We start from the raw sequence: 26,498 nt of genomic DNA, 5'->3' as shown, positions 1-26,498 counted from the left end.
GCTGCCGTGAAGGAATGGGAAGTGTGGTGCTCATGCACAGGCGTCTGGGCTGGGCACACAAAGCTCTTAGGCCGTCTGTGAGGAGCAGCACCCAGGCAGGGCAAGGCTGTCGCAGAGGAAGGAGCTGGGCTGCTCTGGAGGCCTGCGGGCCAGCAAAGCAGGAGCCAAGTCTGGTAGGCGGTGTAGTGGTGGGAGCTTAGACTTTGAAATGCACTGCAAAGTCAGTGATTTGTTTGTAAACAAATGAATAATGTGAGTACGTTTGTCTTTTCTTCCACTGTTGCAACTCTGTAGAGACAGAAGGTGGGAGAAGTGGAGGCAGGAGGTGTCATCTAGGCCAGAGGGGAGGGGGTTCTAGACCTTGACAGGGCCTGCTGAGCCCCACACGGGAGGAGCAGAGGCCGTGACTCTTACAGGAGCAGCTGCGCGGGCGGTGGCCACAGTGGAGGGGAAGGCAGTGTTGAGAGCGCCCCCGACCCTCTTTGGGCTGCTGCGCGTGACTTGGGACAGACGGTCGCTGGGGGTGTCATCAGAGCAGTGGACAAGAAGGCAGCTGGAGCTGGCAAGGTTTCCCACCTCTGGCTAGCAAGCTCAGAAGGCTAAGTGAACATTATCACCCTAGTTAATCAGTGGTGGAAGAACAGTCTCAGAACTGTGTGTGTCAACTGGCCATTTAATAGGAAAAAGTCTGCTTAATGGTAACAATGTATCATAAAACTTTCAGAAGGAAAGGAGACTTGTGGACCATTTGTGTGTGGCAGTTTTTAGTTTTTAAAATCAGTACTTGAAACAACTTGATTAAATATGTCACAGAATTTGAGACCCATTAAAAAATAAGTTTGCAAAAAGTTGAGATTTCATTTTAGGACATGGCAATGTTGAGTTAATTATACCCGCTGGGGCTGGCAGGAGATACTTGGATTTCAGATGTAATTTAACCTTCAGCGTGTCTTTGGTGATTCAAAGCTGTAGAAACAGGTTATGGAGGGAGAGAATGTGAAGAGCAGGCTCAGATGGGGCTCAAGAGACTTCCAGTTAAAGGGTTAGGTTAAAGGAGGGTTTCTTAAATGTCAAGTTATTATGAGAAGAGACCTTTAAGATCTAAATCCAGTCTTAGCAGGAAAGCTGCACCTCAAAGAGCAAGATGTCCTGTCACTTTTTCCTGGTAAGTTACTCAAAAGAGTAGCCGCCCTCTAAGCGAGGGGCTGAACTGAGGGCTTCACCCTGCTGGACATGCCTCAAGCCAGCAAGGTGCCCGCAGGGCTGTTGAGACTGAACTGACCCGCTGCTGTTTTCTGTACACAGCCCTGTTAAGACTAGCACCCTTTCCTCTGTTTTTCATTTTCAAAGCAATAGTGTTTAGTCTGCAGAACTGACACCGTCTGTAACAAGGGCAGTTCAGAGCGTGTGGCTGTGTCCTCTGACGGCAGCACGCGTGTCTAGTGTAAGGCATCACAGGATGCCCCCCCATCTCAGTTCCTGGTTTTAGACGTTTGTCCTTATGACAAATTTAATTTGTTCCTTGATGAATGCGTGCACTGCTTCTCGCCATCTCCTGAGAAACACTAGGCCAGCAGGCAAAGCTAGTGATTATTAATTATTCCAGAAAAGGTGGGTATAAGTACCCAGTTTATTCGATGGTCTCTGCCATGTGCTCAGACAAGCAGCAGAGGGAGTGTGGACATGATGTTTTGGGGCGGGGGGCTGGAGCAGGTTAATCAGCTTTTTTCATCTAGAATACTCAAAGGCACGCTCTGAGCTGGGCTGGGAGGCTGTAGGGTGAGAGCAGTGTTTAATATTTTCTTTCTTTTTTTTTAGTGAGTTATGTTTTTAGATTTATTTTTAATCAAAGGATACTTGCATTACAATATTGGTTTCATTTCTGCCATAGATCAATATGAACTAGCTCAATTTAGTCTTGATTCTCCAGCCTAGTAAAAAAAAAAAAAAAAAAACGTTGAGCGGTAATGACCCTTCCTTTTTCCACAGCTGAAAATGGTGGTGGCGTCCACATCATTTTGAAGTGACGTCTTCCGTAGTCTGAACTCTATTCAGCACCAAATAAAAGTCACGCTTAAAAGTGTGTGAAGACTGAATCCAAGAAGTCTTGGGATTGGATTTTACCGTATGAAATGTTTCATATTGAAAACATAGGATGACCTTCCTAATGAGCTGGACGAGAGGCGCGCCTGCCCCGGTCCCCGCGGCGGCCTCGCCGGGAGAGCGCACGCGGCCCGCGCAGGTGGCCGCCTGCCCTCTGCCCAAGGCCAGTGCACACCTCCAGAGCAGCCTCTGCTGTCTTTTTACACTGTATGCGGTTTGGAGATGAATGTAGACGTACTGTGGGCATTGACATTTCTGGGCCAGTGTGGTGTCTGTGGCCTGGACCTTCTGCTGACCTGGGCAGGGACGGGCCGCCGCGGACACGGGCGGACCGGCGGTCAGGGGAGAGGCGCGCCGCTTCTCAGAAAATCATGTCTAAGGGTGTGCGTCTGCGGGATCATGCCGGATCGGGGAGGATCCAAGCCAGGAAGACGGGCTTGAAGCAAACTGCATTATCAAGAGTACCTTGGTGAGAGGATCAGTGTAAATCCTAATAGGTACAAAGACTTTTGTGTTTTTGCTTTGTCACAGATTTATTGAAAAACCTTTTGCTTCTGCTTCCATTTTTAGCATTTGTTTCTGGTTTTCATTTTTGAATCCCAATGCCTTTTAAACTCATGTGGTTTTCTTTCTCCTTTTTCTGTCTCCAACCATTTAGCAACCGCCTCCCCCCACCCCCTTCCTGTTAAACATTTTTAAAGCCCTGTCCTGGACATTGGAAATACACCTAAGCAGGACAAAACAGCGTGATAGCTCGTAACTTGGTGTTAGGGGTATTCATCATCAGGAGTTGAAATTATTCTCAGAACACTAGACATCACAAACACTATTTGCACCATCAAATTCCTTACTCCTCCAATACGGAGCTTTAGTACAATCATGGATAACATTCTGGTGATTATTTAGGGACTTTTAGACACCACACAATAGCTTTTTTCTTCTATAAAAAGAGTGCCTCTTTCACAAAACCAAATGCTTGTTGGCCAGTATACTTTTCAAAGGGAATCACTGTTTTTGCAATTTTTTCTACTATCTTTCTCTCTTCCCTTCACCCAAAGCCTTCCAAAATTCATCAGCAAGCATTTGAGGCCTGTGGTGTACTAGACACAATTTAAAAAAAAAAAAAACACTTCGATTGCATTTTAATTACACCATCTCTGTCTGTTTACCCAGAGTCTTGGTTTTGAGTGTTTTATTTGATGCTTGAGTTTGAAATCTCTCCCAAAAGACAAAACTGCTCCAGTGGGTAAAAGCTTTGTATTTTTATTCATAAAGGGGGTTATTTGATATTAAAAGAAAAAGTACGGTCTTTAAATATTCCATCTCTGGCCTGAAAATATCCCTCACTTGTATAGACGCCAAGCTGGAGCGCGTTCCTTTCTGTCACTCTCCCTTCGCTTTCCTACGACCACATGTTTTCTGTACCAATCACTTGGGAAAGAAGTGAGCTCTCTCTTCATTGTTTTAGTTTTGCTTGTCTATTTAGCATTCCTTTTTGAGTCTCAAGATTTATGGAACAATAAATGTCATTTAATGCTGTGTGCTATTTTGAATTCATCAGGTTTTTACAAGTGGGGTTAAAAAAGAGCTCGTCAAACTTGAAATTACACCAAGCAGCATTGAACATTAGTCTGTCCCAGTGAAACAGGTTAAATTATGGCACCAGCAAATTTGCTACTTTGGTTTTTTTAATAGTAGGATGTACACATTTCAGTATAATAAATGTTTTCCGATTGTTTTTGCAAATGTGTGTCTCATTTAAAATCCAAGTTCCTGCCCTTGCACTTCATGCCCTAGACTCAAGCAGCTCAGTGTGTGTGTTCTGACTGCACACGGGTCCAGATAGCTCGGAAGAGCTGGGGTGGGGGGTGGGGGGGGTGTTCCTTTCAGTTTGTTGTTTTCTCAAAGCAGATGCAACCGAGGACAGACAGGTCATGGCTTACATTTTAAAGAGGAAGCAAACCTGATTTCCTTCACAGAGGTCCTGCTGTTTTGTAACTGCAGTCCTGTGTCATTCAGCCAGAGTCCAATAGCTTTGAGAGGTTGTATCCAAGCTCAAAAGAGATAATGTATAGAAGGTCCTGGTCATTTGAATTTTAAAATGGAAACTGTACTCACAGCTTTCTGCAGCACCCATTCCCCCATACACAGTGATGTAGATGCATATTTAAATAACTGCTATGGTATACATACAATTTTTAGATCAGGAAATACTAGAGTATATAAGGCTGCAAAATCACCAGGACTAATGCTTTTTCTGATAATCCTCTTAATTGACTTATCTGCCTTCTCTCCCCAGAATGCAACTGAGGTCTTGTATTCTAAATGATTCTAAAACTTTTCACCTAATAGAACCCTAACTCTATTAGAACTATTTCTGGTCGTGGGAAATTTCTGTTTTGCTGTTTCTCTTCAGCTTCTCAGGAGCTCTGGGCTTTTAAGTTTGGTTGCTAAGAAGGGTTAGCACAGAGGTTCAGTGAAGGTCACAAGTCTGGCAGCACAGAGTAGAAACCAGATCAACTTATCAGATTTCAGATAACATTAGAATGCCTGAGTTTGGAAGATGGTTCTGGTCAGATATGTCTGCCACAAGATAATAGCAATAAAACCCTCTGACTGCAATGGTTTATTCATTTTTATATAAGTCTCCAAGGTGCCAACACTTCACTGAGCTGAGTTTTAAGTGTGTAAAATTTTTGAATAGTTCTGGTGTAACTTGGTTTCTAAGACTTAAAATAAACTTGGAAAAAAAAACCACACCCATTCTACATGCATCCATTATTTTTAATTGATTATAGATAACTTGAGCCCTAAATTCTTTTTCTTTAAGGTCCCCCAAATTTTGTGAAAGATGACAGGATTAGCTCTTTAACAAAAACACATTCTGTGCCCCAGAGCTTACGATTTGTAATCAGGCAGCACGAAGTCTGAGTTGCTTTTGTTGTTTCCGGTCCCCAAGGGACCTAGGACGAGTTGACAGAAAGGTGGAGACCCTGCTCCACCCTTTCTAGAGTCCTCATTCTTTGGTGTCTCATGGAAACCTATTACCTTGCCTTCCAAGTAAGTCTCCAAATAGAAAACTGTCAGGCATTGTGAATTTGCAATATGGTTACTTCAATAAAGTTGGTATTTTAACCTTCAAAGTGGAAAAGTCCTGCTAATCAAAATGAATAAAAGAAGGTCATTGGCTTCAGTATCAGGTAGAAAATCAGCTTATTTTTCTGCTCAATTTGTGCTAACACTGATGGTCTGTTGAGGAATGCTGGCAAAGCCGAGGGTGGGAATGTTGTGCCTAGGGCAGCACCGCCTCTTGAGATCCAGGTTTCCCGTGTGGTCCTGGCTGCACTAAGACCACCCCTGCTCTTTGTTAGCTGACACAAGGCTTTGAACTGATTGCATCACAGCAGAACAAAGGTAAAAACGATCACCAGAGTTACCGCAGTCCCTGCTCAAGTCTTTTACCTGTAAACGCCTTTCTCACCGGAGAATCAACAGAGCCAGTGCCGGTGGAGAGCGGCACACCGAGTGCCCGGGCAGGGCGGCGCGGCCCCGCGGGCGGCCGTCAGAGGATGACGCAGCACCTGCAGAGCCGCGGCCCTCCGCCGCCCGCGGCCGTGGGCGGGGTGACGGGGGCGAAGTAGGCGTGGACTCGGACGTGAGGGAGCTGCGCCTGAAAGCGGAGGGGCGCGCCGGCTTCAGAGCTGCGGGCAGGAGGGGAGCTACCCGCGTGACCCCAGGAAACCCCGCAGCGCCCCACGTGGAACTCGTTCATCCTACCGTTAGGCAAATAGTCTCAACAGAATTTGGGGTGTGCGCTAAAGCTGCACCCGTTTCGCCCCCCGCCCGAAAACTGCACCTTCTGAAGCTAAGAGGCGGTCCCCGTCCCTGGGTGAAAACCAAGTGGTGACGGGTAGCACCGAGGCCTGCTTGGGGTCTACGTGCAGAGCTGCCTGAGCTTCTAAGCATATTCAAGAGCAAAGGCAGCGCAGGTGGGCTACGCAGGGAAGCGACGCCGCCACTACTAAAGCTCTCTACCTGGGACTTAGCAAAGGTCAAGCCTACTGATAATGCCTTTGGTTCTTTTGCCCAGACCCATTCTAGAAGCTGAATCTTCCAGGGTGGATGCTAATATAAGGAGATTTTGAAGAAGTCTAAGGAGGTAGTTCTGAGAAGGCAATGGCACCCCACTCCAATACTCTTGCCTGGAAAATTCCAAATGGACGGAGGAGCCTGGAAGGCTGCAGTCCACAGGGTCGCTGAGGGTCGAACACAACTGAGCGACTTCACTTTCACTTTTCACTTTCATGTACTGGAGAAGGAAATGGCAACCTACTCCAGTGTTCTTGCCTGGAAACCCCAGGGACGGGAGAGCCTCGTGGGCTGCCATCTATGGGGTCGCACAGAGTCGGACACGACTGAAATGACTTAGCAAGCAAGGAGGTAGCTGGCATAACTCGGCCCCAGGCAGAACAGAGGAAACGGAGGCTGACTCTCCGTGCCTGCTGTCGCCTGAACAGCTCTGCCGGCGAGGCGGCTGTCCCCGCTTACCCGCATGCGCTTGATGCCGGCTCGGGTGACCTGCTGGCAGTCGTAGAGCTCCAGGCGCTCCAGGCCGCGGCAGTGCTCCAGGTGCTCCAGGGCCACATCGGTGATGAGCAGGCAGTTGTCCAGCTCCAGCACCCGCAGCCTCTCGTGGCCACAGGGGCTGTTGCTCAGGTGCAGGATGCCGTCATCCGTGATGAGCTCACAGTGGGACAGACTCTAGAAGGAGGGGAGGGGCGGTGTCTGCAGGAACCACGGCTCAGAGGAGGGAGGCTGGGCCTGGGGGCAGCGGCCTCTCTCATCGTCCCCCCCGGGGTAGGGATGGAACCGACACTGCAGGGGACGGTCCACGCCGAGAGGACCCTGAACTCACCTCTTCCCGCAAACAGCGAGTCTACAGCTACACAGGGACCAGCTGCCTCCGGAAAAAAACACAAAAACCAGCTGGCCAACTTCTCCACATTGGGCAGAGGAGAGGAGCCGGTGCAAGCGGGCAGGGGAGGCCACGGCCTGTCATGAACCCCACCCCTGAGGGCAGAGACCCCCATCAGGAGGGAACTCTAAACCTGGCGTTTCTCACTGAACCCCACATGGGACACCAGCATCTCCAGAGGCAGGTTTCACAGCTGCCTGGTGCCCCTGTCTTTGTATATGGGATGCTCCTTGCTCACCTGACCCTGATGGCCGAAGGGGGCTTGTATTCCCGGACTCATGGACTTTTAACATGAGAAGAGATTCTTGGCAAACTACCACCCCCAGGCACTCTACAGGCAGCAGGCTGAAACAGCCCGTCTTTCTGGCAAGAGGCCTGTGTGCTTGCCTGGGAGCTGACGGGGCAGCCTTCAGGTCAGGTGCCGTCAAGAGGCCCCCACACGTGCTCCCAGCCAAGGCAGGCAGATGCGCTCGCCCTCTGCTGGGCCCCCAGAGAGGCGTTCACACCCTCCTCTGGCAAAGTACCAGAAGCCACAGAGCTGAAGAACAGCCCTGAACTGAAAAACACGGCAGAGGGTTTCAGAGCAGACTGGATGAAGCAGATAAAAGGACCAGAGACTTGAAAAACTGGGAGTGAAAATCACCCAATCAGAGCAGCAGAAAGGGAAAAAATAAAGACAGTCTAACAGACTTACAGGACAGCATCAAGTGGACTAACATTCTCATTATGAGGGATTATCATTAAAATGTGAAAAGTTAAAGAATCTTAAAAGCAGCAAGAGAAAAACAACTTGTCATGTGCAAGGGAATTCCCATAAGACTACCAGCAGATTTTTCCGGAGAAATTTTGCAGGCAGGCCTGAATGGAGGGGCACAATATAAGTGCTGAAAGAACAGGGTAAAAAATTCCAACCAAGACTACCAGCAAGGTTATCACTTGGAATTGGAGGACAGGTGGGAATTCCCTGGTGGCCCACTGACCAGGACTCAGGGCTTTGACTGCCAGGGCCACGTTCCATCCCTGGTTGGGGAACTAAGATAGTCACGCAGCGCAGCATGCGCCACACACACGAGCCGCCGTACAAGGAGTGTTCAAGGGGCTCTGTTAAGCTAAAAAGGGCACTAATTATAACAACATATATGAAAACATAAATCTCACTGGTAAAGGCTATAATAAATCAAGGTAGAAGCTAAAACACTGTAGTATCCACTAAGGAACACAGCGTTTATTGGCTAGGATTCTTTATTCTTTAATAGCTAAAATTCTTGGATAGCTTCTAGGAGCAATGAGCTGCACTGATATTTTTTAAAAGCCCAAAAAACTGGCTCTGATACTAAGTGGAAGCCAGCCTCTCAGGGTCACTGAAACCCGCTGACGGCATATCCTGCAGGCTGCGAACCAAAGGACCAAGGAGGCTCCTTAACCTCTGCACAAACTTCCTGCGCTCCTCTGGGTTCTTCTGAATCTGGAGTCCCCCTTGTTTGCTTCAGTTTCCCTTTCAGATAGCCTTCTAGATTTAGGGTTTTTTAGAGGACAAGGCCCATCCTTGTCACAGAGCAGTTCCTTGAGGGGAAGAGGGGGGTGTGTACACACACTTGCCTCATTCATATGAAAAATGAACAGGACAACCTGGGACTGAAGTGCAGCAGATGAGGTGTGAGCGCCACCTGCTAGGGGCCACTCCCCTCACAGCTTCCTGCTTGCACAGCTTTAGTGAAAGATAAACACCATGTTTCCCAATTCTGGACCCTGCCTCTCAGCTTCGGGGCTGGGGGAGGGCCCCCTGGGGCGGCAGCAGAGCCCTTCCCCAGGGAGGCAGGCACCGGCCACGTGTCCAACACCACCCACGCTGCCGCTCACCCTCGACTCCACCTGGGGGCCCAGAGGCATGGCTACCATGTCCGCCCTCAAAGTGGGGAAGGCGCTGGAGCATCCCTCAGAGGGACCCAGACACACTCTGCCCTGCAGTTTCTGGGTTAGGGTAAAGCCACCTCCGCTGACCCTGTCACTCTCCAGAGCCTAGGGCAAGGTCTGGCTCGGGCGCCCCTCCCGCAAGACACACGTGGCTAAATCTGGATTTCGGCTCACCTGTCTCCCTGCTCTTCTAATAATCCTCCATGCTTCTTTCTCGTTTTCTTTACTTGAGGCCCTTATTTGGGGTTTTCTTAGAGTGTCTCTTAAGTCCTCTTTCTGGGGGTTGCTTGTATGAGTACAGGGGAAAACAGAAGATTTCCGTCACTGGAACCACCGCTGGGGACAGCAGTCTTTGCATAACATTTCCTGCTGGAGTGGACCCCGCACTCCAGGAGCTGGGGAGCTGGTGGGAGTCCAAGACCAGGGTATCTCAGGGTCAGGGAAAGGCAGAGAGAGAGCCTCTGGGCAACCGAGGGGAAGGAGGTTAAACCAGAACAAAGCCCGGGACTCCTGACCTTCCTCACATCTCGGGGACAAGGGGTGGACAAATCCCATCTGAGGAACAGATTCTGTCAATTAGAAACCGGATCACAACCAATTTGGGAGTGAAGACACGAAAAGTGCAGAATCGTCGGCAGATACAGTAGAGGGAAACCGTTTCGTGGAAAATCTGGTAAGAGGTAGGTCCTGACTAGCTCTGAAATCTGACCCCAAACTCCAAAAGACAGTCCCAGAGCTGTCCAAAGCCTAGCACGCTTGTGCCTGAGGGAGAAGGACCCAGGAGAAATGTGGAAATAAGGGGAACTGGGGCAAGGGGGGAGTAACTCAGGCCAGATGGCGCTTTGATGATGCTATAAAACCCTGCTGACATCCCAGGACAGTGGGCAGACCAGAGCCCAGGGAAGCCTCACCATCTGGGCAGCTCTGCAAATGGCACGTTTCTGAAGTGCTCTGCACCTCGGCTTCCTTGCTGGTAAAATGGGGTGTCCATGGTGCCCACCTGGCAGGGCTGTTGGGATCGAGTCTGGGTATCTGGGGGAGCAGGCGGCTGAGTTCACACAGCGGATGGAACATGCGTGCGAGGTCAGCGTGCCCGAGTGCAGCACTCTTCACCGCTCATTCTGGACCTTTCGGTATACTCACTAATCCCCCCTCCACAGAGATACATGACCTTTTCACTCTGACAGGTTGACCGTGAATTTGTGTAAGGACCTGGGTCCCTGTATTAGGTTCACATCCAAAAACGAAAACAGTAACACGCAGATTCTCTACCTCCCAAGTCAGCCCAACTAACAGACCCCTGAAACCAAGGATGATGGACGACACCCTTCCAGACAGGAGGTTCCTGCGGTAGTGGGGCAGGGTGGCAGGGCATCTCTCATCCCTGAGAGGTAAGTCCAACACCAAGAGCTGACTCACCAGGGCTTGCAGCTTAGGACAGTGAATGGAGAGCTGGGTGAGCGTGCGGTCGGTTATCTGCAGAGAAACATGCTGTGTCAGTGTGGCTTCCACACCAGAGCTTACCACCTAACCCCGCTTCTCCTGAACACAAGAACCAAACGGTGCAAAAGAGAATTAAAAACCCATGTCAAGCACACGCGGGCTGGGAGCTCTCTCCTCACCAGCAACCTCAAATCTGCTTACTCCCTGGGTTGCGAGGCTGTTCTCGTCTTTACCCTGGACCCCCACAGGGTGCAAGGCACAAAGTGGGAGTGGGCGAGGGGGCCCAGGATTCTTCTCTGTGCAGTTGCCTCATCACTCGGCATGCAAGCTTTTTTCTCCCAGAAGTTATGTGAAAATCAGGGTTTCTTTTTTTTTTTTAAAGTTTGGCAAAAGATGGTACTATCTTGAACTCAGCTCTGATGACTGAGAACAGCCCAGAGTGTACGCATCGCCCTGACACCCGTGTGGGCCAAGGAGGCTCCAGACCAGAGCGTGCCAGCACCTCCGGTTACACCTGTCTGTGGCTGCAGGGCGCCCTGCAGGGCTGTCAGGGGTGCACTCACCAGGATGCATTCTTCAAGATCCATTTTCTCCAGGTCGTGGCAATTCTGCAAGAGTTCATGAGAACCCATGAGACATCCCCTGCTCCCACAGTGACCCAGGGAGCCAGCGCATCTGAGCAGGCGCCCCTGGAATCACAGTCACATGGAAGTGGGCACTGGGGGCGGCCACGTGTCCTTCTCTCGTCTACACCTTCCCGGGGGCTCGCAGGTCCCAGCGTGTCGATTTTAGCCACCGAGGGGTTTCTGGGAGGATATGGGGTGGGGCGCTCACCACTGGGTGGCTGGTGGGGGATGCGATAGGAGGCCGAGTCACAGCAGCCCCAGGAAGACAGCGGCTCTGGGCGGCAGGGGGGTGTGGAGAGGGGTGCAGAGGCAGAGCCCGGCACAGCCGAGGGACGCTGCTGAGACGAGAGTCGGGGTCTGTGAGGAAGGGCTCTCCCACAGGGAGGAGGCTGCTCCCACTGTGGCCCCGCCTGACAAAGTGAGACTGAGGGCCAGGCCCCCACTCCTGGTATAGGACCCCCCAGCTCCCGGGCCTGAGGGAGAAAATACAGAATGCACCCCACAGGCCCACCAGGACTCTATTCTACTTGGGGCCTGTCATTGCTGAAGGACATTTTTTGCACACTCCGAGTCTCTCTGGAGGGAGGTGGCTGAGAGGCTGGTTGTTTTGGTAACACCTGTCTTACCCGAGCTAGAAGCGTAAAGCCCGCATCAGTCAGATGGGAACATCGGGCGGCCTCCAAGATCCTGCGGTGCAGAGTGCAGGGGAAACAAAGGAGCAGCGGGTTAACCACACGAAAGGAGAGCCTGCTTTACAGTGCTGAGTTTACTCCACTCTTTGACACAGAACTGAGGCTTAGGGAGTCCCACCCCAAACAGGGCAGTAAATACAGGGATCTTCCCACAATACCAGCACACGACTGCTCTTGTTTTTCAATATTATTCCAGTATGTATTGACTTGTAAACAATTAAAATGTATTTTCACTGTCCCTCTGCTCACAGATCACTCACATGTCAAAGTAATGGCAGGACGAGGCCAAACGGGTGGGCACCTGAGTGATGCCCATCAGGAAATGCAGACTCAGGTGCCCTGGGGATGGACAGAGTAATGCCCCCCACACAGCCCCAAAGGAGCCGGTGCACGCTCCGTCCCGTCCCAGCTCATCTGACAGAAGCCACCGACTCAACCGCTGCCTCCACGGCCTCCTATTCCACCGGCTGCGAGAAGCCCCCCGCCCGCCCCCTGCTCGGCCCCAGGCCCTCAGGGTGCACTCACTGGAGTCTGGGGCAGTTCAAGGCCAGGGCTGTCAGGGAGGCGTCGGTGAGGCTGCCGCAGCCGGACAGGCAGAGCGCCTGCAGCCGCGGGCAGCCCCGGCACAGCTGCACCACGCCGTCGTCCGTGACGCGCTGCGGAGCCAAGCGCATGGTCAGAGGCCGGGGCGCCACGCGGAGCCTCCCGCCCGCCGACTGCCCGGGGTTACCCGCAACCTAATGTTCATCCTGACAGTGTAACCGAAACAAGGTTAAGTACGGGGAAGACAGGTTCCCTCTGCACAGCTTTAAAATATTCAGGCATTACAAACAGTAAAATTTTTAAATTCCACTTCCTACTCAGAGTCTTTTTCCAGGAAAAATTCATAAACTTGTGTTAAAAATCAGATTTAACAAACAGCTCATGAGATTTGCCTGGTTAAGTGACATTAATTTTTGGTTGGATTTCTACAGATTATTGCTAATTAAAAGATACCTATTGTATAAATCATATATGTGTATATTTATAATATTTCCTGAAGTGGTTTAGTAAATCACTAAATTATTGATAAATGGCTTAAATTCTATGAATTTAGCTATAAAAATTTAATATCTTTATTTAAATACACTAATTTATGTAACTATAAACATGTGCGCTTATGTCAGACTTCAAGCCCCCTGCCAGTGCTACCCTACATGCAATTCCAGCTCCTGTTTCTGAATGGCGCTGTCTCATGAGGTCAGTATTTCCTCGTAAGATAGTTTCTGGTTTATCTCTCATCATTAGGGACTTATAAGATTTATGATTCACTCACTAAATGCCAAATACAAGGGATTTCATTTAATTTTCTCAAAAATGACATTCTCCTTGAGAAACCCAGCTGGCTGCAGCAAGCATCTTCCTCAATGCTCAATTATCAACAACAGTGAAAAAACCAATCATCTTTCACAGGCTGATCATGCACTGATGCAAATCACACCTCACCCTTTATTCTTCATACCTGTTATTTCCTTTTATCCACTGAGGCACCATGAGAGGTGCCATCACTCCCAGTTTATAAGCAAAGATATAACACTGAGACCTCCCCAGGAACTGCTCAGGTTAGTGACTAGTTCATAGCATCCTTGATACCTTCAAATAAATCAAGACTCTCATCTCTGCTATTTTTAGGGGAAATGTTCGTGGCTCTGCATTGGCCTTTCTGTTTAGATTCCTGTTCTTTCATCTGTGGGAAGCGGTGGGTCACAGAAGGACTTGGGATGTGAGCTAAGGGAGTGGCGACCCCTCAACCCCCAAACCTGCCCTGGAGGAAGCTCGAGGGAAAGGCACGCTACTCACGGAGCAGGACTGCAGGTTGAGGCTCACGAGCTCATGGCAGTAATTCTGAATGTGCTTCAGAGCTTCATCTTCTAGCTGCAAGAGCGGAGAACACAGAAGAGGTGGAGCCAGCTGGGGGACAGGGGGCCCCGGCTCCCCAGTGACGCGCGCGCAGACAAGCCTGGCGTGCGGACGGGTACCTGCGTACAGCCCCTCAGCAGCAGGGCCCTTAGGCCGCGGCAGCCGCGCACCAGCGCCTCGACGCCGTCCTTGGTGATCTGGTCGCACCACGACAGGTTGAGGTACTCCAGGTGCCGGCAGCCCTCGCTGGGAGATCAGGAAACAGCCGCGCCTGTGCAGTCCATCCCACGGAGAGCGCAGGCACATCTCTGAGCTCAGAGACCCACAAACCAGTTCCCGGGAGAGACCTCCCGACCTGAGCCGCCCACTTCCTGCCGCAGGGGGACCGAAGGAAGGTTTCAAACACCAGGATGCTCGAGCCTTGGGTATTGCTCATAACCGCCACTGACAGGCACTCTTACCTGATCCCCTTTAAGGAGCTGTTTGTAATGGACACGCAGGAGGTCAGATCCAGATGTTTCAGCTTGGAACAGAATCGGCTAAGGCTGTAACACGTGCTGAAAAAGGACAGGCGGGCTAAAGGTATTTTCAACCACCTTTCCCTCCCCTCACTCTCCCAGGGCCTATCAGTCACCAAAGTGACTTCTGGTCCTTACCTGTCAGTGATCTTTGTGCACCCATTGAGGTTTAAATGTTCAATGTTTCGGCAGTTCTGTGCAAAGGTCCTAAAATGAGAAAACATTTCTAAAACTCCCTGCAAGTTGTGAGGCAGCCACCAGAGGGCATGTGGAACCACTCACATTGAGAACAACGCTCTTCAAAAGCTTAATTTATGGTGGATCTACTCTCTTAAGTTTCTAAGTCTATAATATGTAACTATTGACCGCAGCTACCAGTGTCCTTGGAATTCTGACGATCACAGGAAACAGCTGAGTTCCTGTCGTCGCGGAAGTCTGCTGGTGGAGCGAGGCAGACTGCTCGGGGGTCTGCCATTTCCAAGAAGTTCCCAAGTAATGCCTGTGCTGCTGCTCTGGGGACGCCACTTGGAGAAGCAAAGCCCTAGACAGACTGCGTATCAGCTGAAACGCTCCTTCACTCAGTCTCTGGCAGCTGTCTGAGAGCAGAGGTCGGGCTCCCAGCTCTCATCTACAGAGAAATCAGGCGGCAGCAACGGAAGGGGTCGAGTCCCTCCTGTGCTGTGCTGTGCTGGCCCTTCACGGGCCCTTCCGGAGGAACCATCTCTGGCCACTGACAGGGCCAGCAATCGATCAGTATCAAGGCCCATCCTTTACTGGTGAGGACACCGAGTCATGAAGGGCGATGCCCTCAATGATTTGGGGCTTGGCAGCATGGCCAGAAGCAACACCCCTAACTCGCCACTTACTCCTTAACATATACAGCAAGGACTTGCTTAGGTCATCTGCATTTCCTTGAAGTATGGCTTCGGTGTATCTTACAGGCTTGAGTCCTGATGCTTCCATGTAGTACCCAAAGGTCTCCAAAACCTGGCCTCAAACCATGCATCAATCTTACCTGCTCTTTCTGCTCTGCGGTGGTGTAGGGAAAGGGAACCCAGCTGGAGCCTAGTGGACTCCCTGATCTGACTGTATGGAGTCAAATGTCTGACCATGGCTGTCAGAGTGATCAGAGAAGAGTATGAGAATGGGGAGGACTCCAGAGATCTGCAAAGGGTTCCCTCAAGAATTCAGCAGAGTTCTAGTCAGCAGCGTGTACAAATCACCCAAAACCAGGGAAGGACTCAACGAGAAGCATTAAGGGGACAAAGCCAGAGCTCACCCAGGCTGAGTAAGAGTACCCATGCCCACGGGACAAGAGTGAAAATGCCATCATGCGTGGGGTACTGCGCAGAGTACTGAGAAGCATCTTGCTTCAGAAGAGCAGTACAACCGTCCCTAGGCTAACCACTGCTTCGGTCCAACCTATTAAAAACAAACAAAAAAAAGATCTCCTAGTTCAAAGGAACTATGTCCAAGTAACTCAGCTACGTCTCAGAACAAAACTCAAGTATATTTATCAGAATACAAAAATACTCTGTACCCTAAATAATATTCACAATGTCTAGCATTGAACAAAAAATTACCATCCATTCAAATAAGAAGGAAAATATATCCATAATGAAGAGAAAATTCAATCTAGTAAGGCCATCCAGAACTGACACAGATGCTAGACACAGAGAGGGGTGCTGTGCTAAGCTGCGTCCTGCTCATACAACCGCATGGGCAAGAATACTGAAGAATACTTAGATCCTCCAGAGGACCTTCCCACCCCAGGGATCAAACTTGCGTGTCTTTCACACTTCCTGCCCTGGCAGGCAGCTTCTTTACCACTACAGTGCACCACCTGGGAAGCCCAGAAATAGCGGACAAAGGCAGGAAAAGTTACCATGACTGTGTTCTGTAGAATACACTTCTATGAAGCTGGAGTGAAGATATTAATTAAACATCTCATGTCTATTCAGCATGTTACACAGAGACATGAAAGACATAAAGATACAAATTAAACTTTTAAATAGGAAAACCACCATGACTGAGATGAAAATGTACAAATGGGATAATAGTAGATTGAGACTGAAAGAGTAGAGTGAAAAAGTTGGCTTAAAACTCAACGTTCAGAAAACGAAGATCATGGCATCTGGTCCCATCACTTAATGGGAAATAGATGGGGAAACAGTGGAAACAGTGTCAGACTTTATTTTTCTGGGCTCCAAAATCACTGCAGATGGTGACTGCAGCCATGAAATTAAAAGACGCTTACTCCTTGGAAGGGAAGTTATGACCAACCTACATAGCATATTCAAAAGCAGAGACATTACTTTGCCAACAAAGGTCCATCAAGTCAAGGCTATGGTTTTTCCAGTGGTCATGTATGGATGTGAGAGTTGGACTGCAAAGAAAGCTGAGCGCCGAAGAATTGATGCCTTTGAACTGTGGTGTTGGAGAAGACTCTTGAGAGTCCCTTGGACTGCAAGGAGATCCAACCAGTCCATTCTGAAGGAGATGAGCCCTGGGATTTCTTTGGAAGGAATGATGCTGAAGCTGAAACTCCAGTACTTTGGCCACCTCATACGAAGAGTTGACTCATTGGAAAAGACTCTGATGCTGGGAGGGATTGGGGGCAGGAGGAGAAGGGGACGACAGAGGATGAGATGGCTGGATGGCATCACTGACTCTGAGTCTGAGTGAACTCCGGGAGTTGGTGACGGACAGGGAGGCCTGGCGTGCTGCAATTCATGGGGTCTGAACTGAACTGAACTGAACTGAGACACTGTGGAAGAAAAGATTAGTGAATTTAAAGCACATAGCAACAGAAAGTATCTAAAAAGAAATATGGAAAGAAAAGAGAAATAAAACAGAGCATGAAAGAACCATGGGACAGCTTCAAGCAACCTAATGAACATGCGGCTAGAGTCCCTAAAGAACAAGAGCCTGTGTCGGGCAGGACAATCAGAAAGAGTAATGGCCAAAAGTTTCATGAAAGTTATAAACTTACAAATCCTACAAATCCTGGAGAAGGGAACAGCTACCCACTCCAGTATTCTTGCCTGGAGATCACCATGGACAGAGGAGCTCGGTGGGTGGGCTTGCCAAGAGTCTATGAGGTCCATGGGGTCACAAAGAGTTGGACATGACTACGCACACACAGCACAGCTAGGCTGACCAGGAATAAAAAGACAAATATTACAACTATCAGAGAAATTTACGCATCTTTACTCTTTAAAAATTGGTATTAATGTTAATAAAAATTCAAAGAATATATATATATATATATTGCAATAGGCACTGAAAATCATTGTGATTTTTATTAGACATAGCAATTACTTTCATATAGTTAAAAAAAAAAAAAAAAAGGCAAATTACCGAAATCAGGAGCAAAGAGCTATCACTACAGATTTTAGATATTAACATGATAGCAAGAGGGTATTATTCACAACTTTTTGCAAAAACTTCAAGCACTTAGGCGAAATGGACAAAATCTTTGAAAGGCAAAAACTATACCAAAACTAACTCAAGAAGGAATTAAAAAACTGGAAAAGTTCTATATATATTAAAGAAATAGAATTTATAGTTAAAACCCTTCCATAAAAAACAAGCAGGCACAGCAGGCCTCAATGGTGAATTCTACCAAACCAAGTAAGGTAAAACAACACAAATTCTGCATAAACTTTTCAAGAAAGATGGAGAGGAGAAAACACATTTTAATTCATTCTGTAAGGCTATAATTAAAATTATAATGATCACAACCTGATAATTAAACCAGACAAAAACATCACAAGAAAACCACAGAACAACATCCTTCACAAATATAAGAAAAAATTTAACAAAATTTCAGCAAATAGGATACAACAACGTGTAAAAATGCAGTACAGGACAACTCAACAAGGGCCTCTCTGAAGGGTGGAAGGCTGGTTTAACATTCGAAAACCAACCAACATAAGAAAAGGGGGTCAAGACGGCGGAGGAGGAGGACATGGCGCTCACCCCCCCATGAACACACCAAAAATGCATCTACGTGAGGAATAACTCACAGGAAACTGAACCACACAACGAAAGCTACAAGAAAAGTATCCACATAACTGGGAAGCACAAAAAAGGCAGGTGGGAAGACCAGGTTTGGGACCTGTGAGGACGAGAAAGTCCGCGCGGTTGGACCCCTTGCCCCGGGGAGGGAGCAAGCTGACTCTCAATCAGCAACCCAAGCCTGGGGTCCTGCCCCAGGAGACAAGCCCACCTGCCTGCGGGGAATCCCAGAGGGAGACAGAGGCTGGAGAAGCCCAGGCTGTACCCGTGAGGAGCGTGCCAACCATCAGGGCAGAGGGCCTCACACAGTGGCTGCTGCCTCAGGCACTTCCCAGTCTGAAGGGACGAACACCCCAGCCCTGCCCACTGCACAGCCCGGTGGAGACGCGGGTCTAGCTACAGACTGGGTCGGGCTAGTCACACACACACCCAGAGTGGGATCCAGGCGGAGTCACGGAACCCACGGTCAGCATTCACAGCGGGCGCGGGTCTAGCTGGGGAGCTCTCAGAGCAGCACCCAAGTGCTGACCCCAGGAGACAGGCCCTGGGCAGCGGTTCACAGCAAGCATTTTCTAGAGCATTCTGTCTCCACCGGCTCCACACCACAGCTTACCTCTGGGACAGGTCCTGGGAGAAGACTGCCAGAGAGGCAGCCCAGATCTTAGGGGGCAGCCCAGATACCTCAACTCCTGCAGCCACGATGCCCCAGTCCCGAGCCCCAGCCTACCCCACACCCCAGCCTTGCACTGGATCTGGGACAAACACAACAGAGAAAGCTGTGTGACCCCGGGCTGCCTCAGAGCGGAATCACCGATGCCTACACAGGTGCACACAGGGCTGCTGTGACCGCAAGCCCCGCCTGCTTCCGCGATCAGCTCCTTTGGTGCAGGACACACACTCAGAACAACGGAGCCTGATGGAACCAGACCCTCAGAGCCTCCACCTCCACCACTGGGGAGCAGGCCCTGCCCTCGACAGAGACAATGACGGAGCGAAGAGCAAGTCCCACTGCACGTGGAGCGCAGGCTCCAGACGCTACGCACACCATCACCTCCCTCTAGCAAGGAGACAGCAGACAGCACACTCGGAGCAAAGAGGTGGCTGGCATCCATACCAGAAGCAGCCCTCACGCCAAAAACCTCTGGGCCTGACAGTCTACACAGATGCTCCCACAGAAAAACCGCCCTTCAGAGCCACAGTGGACAGTTATTTCTCCTAAATTCACAGAGACAGAGAAAGTTAAATAAAATAAAAAAGCAAACTACTACCAATTAAACAAGAGACATCGAACTTCTCTGGTACTGGGAGGTCAGTGGTTAAGAATCTACCCGTCAAAGCAGGGGACAGGGATTCGATCCCTGGTCCACGAAGACTCCACATGCAACTGAGCCTGTATGCCAAGCTACTGAGCGCAGGCGCCACCAACTACTGAAGCCCGCACGCTGGAACAAGAGGAGCCCCTGCCACAAGCCCCTGAACGCTGCAACCGGAGGAGCCGCTGCTCCCCACAGCTAGAGAAAGCCTACGTGCAGCAACGCAGACTGAGGACAAGCAAAAGGAAATACAAATAAAAAACAAGAGGCAGCTCCTGACAGAGTATCCACTAGATTCCAAGTTCAAAAAGGAGGTAATAAAAATGACACAGGAATTCAGAAAGATTATTGAGAGAAATGCAAGGTCACTGTAACGAGGAACTAGAAACTATAAAGACGAACCATTCAAAAGCAGACCAAAACCAATGTAGAAACAATGGATGGCACACTAAAGTGAAAAATGAATAAGTGATCTGGAAGACAGAAGTGAAATCACCCAGCCAGAACAGCGGACAGAAAGACCAACGAAAAGAAACTGAAAGCAACACGTGAGGTTTATGAATGACGATAAAGCACGCCAATCTACACACCTGGTACTCCAGAGGAGAAAAGGGAAGGGGCTGAGAATGTATTTTAAGAAATTATGGGTGATGGGATCAAGACGGCGGAGAGACAGGACGTGGAGCTCACCTTCTCCCACACATGCATCAAAAACACATCTGCATGTGGAGCAATCTCACCGGACATCTACTGGATACTGGCCGAAGACCTCTGACCTCCAAAGAGGCGAGAAAATCTCCACACAACTGGGCAGCACACACACACAAGAGAGACGGAGACAAAGGGGTCTAGACAGAACCTGCGCCCTGGGACGGAGCTGTGAAAGAGGGAAGGTCTCCACACACTGGGAAGTCTCCTCCCAGTGGGGAGATCAGCTGAGACAGGCAGGGAGCCTTGGAGGAGAATGCAGGAACCGGTTTGCAGAGGCCAAAGCAGAGAAGGCCAGTGCGCTTGGCTCCCTCCAGCCTGAGCCGCTCCTGCTGGGGCGGGAGGGGGTGGGTGCTTTGGCCCGGGCGTCAGAGGGCAGGCCTGGGGAGGACTGGGGTTGGCTGGGTGTGGTAAGCCACAGTCGGGGGAGCATGGGGGGAGGCCTGGGCCCTCCAGAGAGGCAGGGCACCATTTCTGGGGGCACAGGAGGAGAGGGGTGGGCCGCCTGAGGAGCATCCTCTGCAGGAGCTCTCAGGCAGCAGGGCACCGGCAACACGAGTTCTAGGGATGGGTGTGAGCCGCCCTGCTGCCAGAGGTGGGAACAGACCCCTGCTGCTGCAGAGGGTCCCACGACCAGGCACCAACTCCCACCCCGACTTCCTGGGAGCACATGCAACCGCCACCTAGGGTCCCGCAACCAGGAGCCAGCCGCTTTCCCCTGCCTTCTGGGCAAATGCACGCCCGTGTTCCTGCACACCCCCTCTCCAGGGCTAACAGCCAGCACACACAGAGGAAGACCGCAAGCATCCAAACTAAAAACAGCCCTCACGCCAAAAAACATTAAACCCGTACAAGCTAGGCAGGAGCACGCCCACACAGAAATAGCCCTTCAAGACCACAGTTGATAACTGTTTCTCCTAAACTCACAGAAAAAGAGAAATACAAGCAAAATGAAGAAGCGGAGGAGCCACTCCCAGTTAAAAGGCCAAGAGAATTCCCCTGAAGGAACAATGAAGCGGACCTCTTCAGTCGGAGAGACACCAAGGCCACAAAGGAGGTAATGAAAATGCTGAAGGGACTGAGAAAGGCTACCAACAGAAATGCAGATTACTGTAAAAAGGAACTAGAAACTAGAAGGAGCCAAGAAACATTTATTGGTGAGACGACAGCTGAGCTAAAGGCAATGAAGAGCAGAATGAATAAAGCAGAAGAAAGAATAAGTGATCTGGAAGAAAGAATTATGGAAATTAGCCAATCAACACATCAGAGAGCAAATGAAAAAAAAAAGGAATATAAGAGACCTATGGAAGAGCCTGAAGCATGCCAATATACCTAACAGGGATTACAGAAGGGGAAGAAAGACAAAAGGGGACTGAAAATATATTGAAGAATTAGGGCTGAAAACTACCCAAACCTAAAGAAGGAAATATATATCCAGATATAGGAAGCACGGAGGTCTCAAACAGACCCATACCATGACATATTATAATAAAAATGGCAAAAGCTAAAGACAAAAGGGGATTCTAAAGAAGCAAAGAGAAAAAGTTCATTACAAGGGAACCCCCATAACGCTATGGGCTGATTTCACCACAGAAACACCGCTGGCCAGAAGGGAAGGGCAAAATATATTCCCAGTCTCAAAAGGGAAACCCAGAATACTGCAACCCAGAATACTCTAGCTACCCACCATGATTATCATTTAGAATAGAAGGAAAAAATATTGAAAGATTTTCTTTAAATAGAAAAGAAGGAAGAAGATATAGAAAGGAGGAAATCATAATCAGAAAGTAAATTACTTAAACTAGCCAACACACAGATCAAAAAGAAAAAAAAAAAACTGTGAAACCAACAATAAATACAAGGAACAGCAAAAGGATAAACATGAAGATGTAAAACAGGACACCAAAATCATAAAATACGGGCAAGGAGAGTAAGAAAATGCAGACTCCGTTTTTTTTTTTTTTGGAATGTGTTTGGGCCTATGTGACTATCAGTCTACAGAAAGCAGATATAAGAAGGCATTAACATACTTCAAAAACCAGGCACCCATGAGTCAAAAACTTACAATAAAGCCACAAAAACCAAAAAGAAGAGAACACAAGCATAAAAAACAAGGAAAACATCACACCACAGAAAGAAGAGTAAAACCAAGGAAAAACAAAGAACAAACTGGAAAACAAGGCTTAATTTGGCAATGAATACATATGTATCAATAATTACCTTAAATGTCAATGGACTGAATACTCCAATCAAAACCCATCAAGTGGCAGACTGGATTTAAAAAAAAAAAGCCTACAATCTGCTGCCAACAAGAGACCCACCTTAGGGCAAAGGATACACACAGATTGAAAGTGGAGGGATGGAAAAAGATATTCATGCAAATGGAAGTAACAAAAAAGCTGGAGTTACACCATTTATATCAAACAAAATAGACTGTAAAGCAAAAGAGAAGGACACAAAATAATGATAAAGAGATCAATACAAGAAGAGGATTTTACACTGGTCAACATATATACATCTAATATAGGAGCACCCAAGTACATAAAACTAGTATTAATGGACATAAAGGGGGAAACTGATGGGATACTATAATAGTAGGAGACTTCAAAACCCCACTGACATCAAGGGACAGATCTTCTAGACAGAAAATCAATAAGGCAACAGAGAACCTAAATGACACAATAGAACAGATAGATTTAATTGATATTTTCAGGATATTATATCCAAAAACTAACAAAAAACACAGAGTACACATTCTTTTCAGGTGCACATGAGACATTCTCTGGGACTGACCACATACCAGGGCACAAACCTGACCTCAACGCATTTGAGAGTATGGAAATCACGCCAAGCATCTTCTCTGACCACAACGGCACAAAACTGTGAATCGCCCACAGGTTTCACTGCGACAAAGGGCACAAAGCCTGCGACCTTCCTACAAGCAAACAGCCAGCACACATCCCCGCACCTGCATGTGGCTGCTGGCAGGACCGCTGCCTCAGGGCTCAGTGTTACAAGAAAAGCTGCAGTGTTCAGTGGGGGAGTTCGCACCTAGAGTCTGTCCAGTCCGTGCATGGGCGGGGATGGACCAAACAAAAATCTGTGAGATGTAGCAAAAACAGTTCTTAGAGGAAGGTTCATAGTGAAACAGGCATTCCTCAAAAGATTAAAAATCTCTAATAGGCAACCTCACCTACCACCTAAAAGAAATAGAAAAAGAAGAACAAAAAAACCTAAGGTCAGCAGGACAGAAATAATAAAGATCAGGGAGGAAATAAAGTAGAAATTTAAAAAAACAACAGAAAAAAAATCAGTAAAACCAAGAGTAGTCTTGCAGACATAAAGGTTTTGAACCTCTCTTTTCAAGGAGAAAGAAAAACGTAAAAATAGATTTCAACTGCATGCCATTCTGTAAATGGCAAAACTATGGAGACAATAAAAAGATCAATGGCTGCCAGGAGTTTGGGAGAGAGAACAGATAAACACACAGAGTGTTTAAGTTTTTATGAGCAGTGAAAATACTTTGAATGACATTATAAGGATGGATGTCCGTCATCATACTTCTGTCTAAAATAGAACACCCAACACTATTCACTTCATTAAAGCGAACCCGAAGGAGAATGGTGCACTCTGGTGGGTATGATGGCTCAATACAGTTCATTCTTGGTTTAAAAAGAAAAAAAAAGTACCACCCTGTTAATAATGGTTATGCAAGTGAGGGTCAAGGGTATATGGGGAATTTCTGTTCCTTTCTGCCAATTTTGTTCTAAACCTAAAACTGCTTAAAAAAAAAAAAGTCTCAAAAAGAATTAATACTCAGGGTAGACATTTGTGGCAAAATTTTTATTTCACTTTTACATACGTATACATGTTATACATTTGTGTTTTTGTTGGACTGATGTAAAATGTATTTTTTTAGACCAAAAATGTTTGCAGGCCACTGTAGTTAAATTATACTGGCAAATAAAAGCACAAATTAACCTAAAAAAAAAAAGGAAAAGAAATCAACCACAAGAAAAGAAATTGTTAAAAAACCCAACCATTACATGGAGACTAAACAATGCTCTACTAAAAAACCAATGGATCAATGAGGAAACCAAAAGGGAAATTAAAAACACCTTGAGACCAAATGACAATGAAAACACAACCATACAAAACTTTATGAGATGTAGCAAAAGCAGTTCTTAGAGCAAAGTTCATAGTGATACAGGCATTCCTCAAAAGATGAAAAATCTCTAATAAACAACCTAACTGATCACCTAAAAGAATTAGAAAAAGAAGAACAAAAAAACCTAACTTCAGGAGGACAGAAATAATAAAGATCAGGGAGGAAATAAAGTAGAGATTTAAAAAACAGCAGAAAAAAAAATCAATAAAACCAAGAAGAAATGGACTACTTTCTAGAAACTTACAGCACACCAAAACAGAATCAAAAAGAAATCATTTGAACAGACTCATCACTAGGCGTGAAATAGAATCTGTAATTTTAAAACTCCCTACAAAGAAAAGGGGAAGATCAGATGGCTTCACAGGCAAATTCTACCAAACACAGAAAGAACTTACACAACATTTCTTCTTAAATTGTTCCAAAAGATTTAGGAGGAGGGAACTCCAAAGACATGCTCTGAAGCCACCATCACCCTGACTCTTGTTTAGTGGATAAAGGTGCCTGACTCTGTGTGATCCCATGGACTGCAGCCTGCTGGGCTTCTCCGTCCATGGGATTTCCCAGGCAAGAATACTGGAGTGAGTTGTCATTTTCTTCTCCAGGGGATCTTCCCAAGCCAGGGATCGAACCCCCATCTCTTACATTGAGGGCAGATTCTTTACTGCTAAGCTACCAAGGCAAGCCCATCACCCTGATACCAAAACCAAAGATACCACCATAAAAGAAAATTACAGGAAAAGACTGTTGATGAATACAGATGTAAAAATCCTCAACAAAATATTAGCAAACCAATTCAACATATTAAAAAAAAAAACCATACACCATGACCAAGTGGGATTCATCCCAAGTTCCTAAGGATGGCTCAACATACACACGAATCAATCAATGTAATACACATCACTAACAAAAGAAAAATAAAAAACCACATGATCATCTCATGAGGAACAAGCATTTGCCAAAATTCAACATCCATTCATGATAAAATTCTCACCAAAGTAGGTATACAGGAAATGAATCTCAATATAATAAAAGCTATTTATGACAAACCAACAGCCAATATAATACTCCACAGTAGAAACGTTGAAAGCCTTCCTGCTAAAATCTGAAACAAGACAAGGATATCCATTCTCACCACTTCTATTCAACATATTAATGGAAGTCCTAGCCTCAGCAATCAGACAAGAGCGAGAAATTAAAGTTTCCAATTTGGAAAGGAAGAGGTAAAATACTTTATGCAGATGACAGGATATTATATATAGAAAACTCTATAGATTTAGAGTTGGTCCATAAAGAAGGCTGAGTGCCAAAGAACTGATGCTTTCAAACTGCAGTGCTGCAGAAGACCCTTGAGAAATGGAAGCCATCTCATGTTCTTGGATTGGAAGAATATTGTTAAAATGGCCATACAACCCAAAGCAATCTACAGATTTAATGCAATCACTATCAAATGACCCATGACATTTTTCACAGACCTAGAATAATCTGAAATTTTATATGGAAGAATAAAAGAACCAGAATTGCCAAAGCAGAGCTATAAAATCAAAGTAGGAAGCATAACTCTTCCAGATTTCGGACAATACTACAAAGCCACACTAATGAAGACACCGTGGTACTGGTACAGAAACAGGCATACGGATCAATGGAACAGAGCGCACAGCAGTAACCCACACACCTGTGGCCAACATCTCCTCCTGCTTCTCTGACTATGCCAAAGCCTTTGACTGTGCGGATCACAGCAAACCGTGGACATTACTTCAAGAGATGGGAATACCAGACCACCTGACCTGCCTCCTGAGAAATCTGTGTGCAGGTCAAGAAGCAACAGTTAGAACTGGACATGGAACAATAGACTGGTTCCAAATTGGGAAACGAGTACGTCAAGGCTGTACATTGTCACCCTGCTTATTTACCTTATGTGCAGAGTACATCATGAGAAATGCTGGACTGGATGAAGCACAAGCTGGCATCAAAACTGCTGGGAGAAATATCAATAACCTCAGATGTGCAGATGACACCACCCTTATGGCAGAAAGCGAAGAGGAACTAAAGAGCCTCTTGATGAAAAGTGAGAGCAGAGTGAAAAACCTGGCTTAAAGCTCAACATTCAGAAAACTAAGAT

The 26,498-nt window shown here is 47.5% G+C and overlaps 2 protein-coding genes across 8 annotated transcripts in view; one reads left to right on the top strand and one right to left on the bottom strand.

The window, feature by feature from the left end:
• UBP1 (upstream binding protein 1) overlaps positions 1 to 3,849 on the top strand; it is a 65,451-nt gene extending 61,602 nt beyond the window's left edge. For all 3 annotated transcript variants that reach the window (XM_055558072.1, XM_055558073.1, XM_055558074.1), the window contains one exon: positions 1,990 to 3,849. In XM_055558072.1, the coding sequence (XP_055414047.1) occupies positions 1,990 to 2,027 (38 nt within the window). In that variant the 3' untranslated portion in view covers positions 2,028 to 3,849. The remainder of the gene's footprint in view (positions 1 to 1,989) is intronic.
• The window catches only part of FBXL2 (F-box and leucine rich repeat protein 2), an 87,859-nt gene that overhangs the window by 1,117 nt on the left and 60,244 nt on the right, over positions 1 to 26,498 (bottom strand). Inside the window, exons 6-16 of one of the 5 annotated variants that reach the window (XM_055558076.1) lie at positions 14,309 to 14,377; positions 14,114 to 14,209; positions 13,772 to 13,898; positions 13,593 to 13,667; positions 12,279 to 12,409; positions 11,688 to 11,748; positions 10,999 to 11,043; positions 10,412 to 10,468; positions 6,652 to 6,864; positions 6,306 to 6,412; positions 5,566 to 5,773 (exon numbers count right to left, since the gene is read on the bottom strand). In XM_055558076.1, coding sequence (XP_055414051.1) covers positions 5,581 to 5,773; positions 6,306 to 6,412; positions 6,652 to 6,864; positions 10,412 to 10,468; positions 10,999 to 11,043; positions 11,688 to 11,748; positions 12,279 to 12,409; positions 13,593 to 13,667; positions 13,772 to 13,898; positions 14,114 to 14,209; positions 14,309 to 14,377 — 1,174 coding nt within the window. In that variant the 3' untranslated portion in view covers positions 5,566 to 5,580. Of the gene's footprint in view, positions 1 to 3,955; positions 5,774 to 6,305; positions 6,413 to 6,651; positions 6,865 to 7,018; positions 7,061 to 9,166; positions 9,396 to 10,411; positions 10,469 to 10,998; positions 11,044 to 11,687; positions 11,749 to 12,278; positions 12,410 to 13,592; positions 13,668 to 13,771; positions 13,899 to 14,113; positions 14,210 to 14,308; positions 14,378 to 26,498 lie in introns of those variants that run through there. The other 4 variants (XR_008706187.1, XR_008706186.1, XM_055558077.1 and 1 more) reach the window with 4 other exon arrangements.

This window comes from Bubalus kerabau, chromosome 20 (genome assembly GCF_029407905.1).
Source record: "Bubalus kerabau isolate K-KA32 ecotype Philippines breed swamp buffalo chromosome 20, PCC_UOA_SB_1v2, whole genome shotgun sequence".
NCBI classification, from domain to species: domain Eukaryota; kingdom Metazoa; phylum Chordata; class Mammalia; order Artiodactyla; family Bovidae; genus Bubalus; species Bubalus kerabau.
The sequence above is the reverse complement of the archived record's forward strand: the minus strand, read 5'-3'. Positions and strand labels throughout refer to the sequence as shown.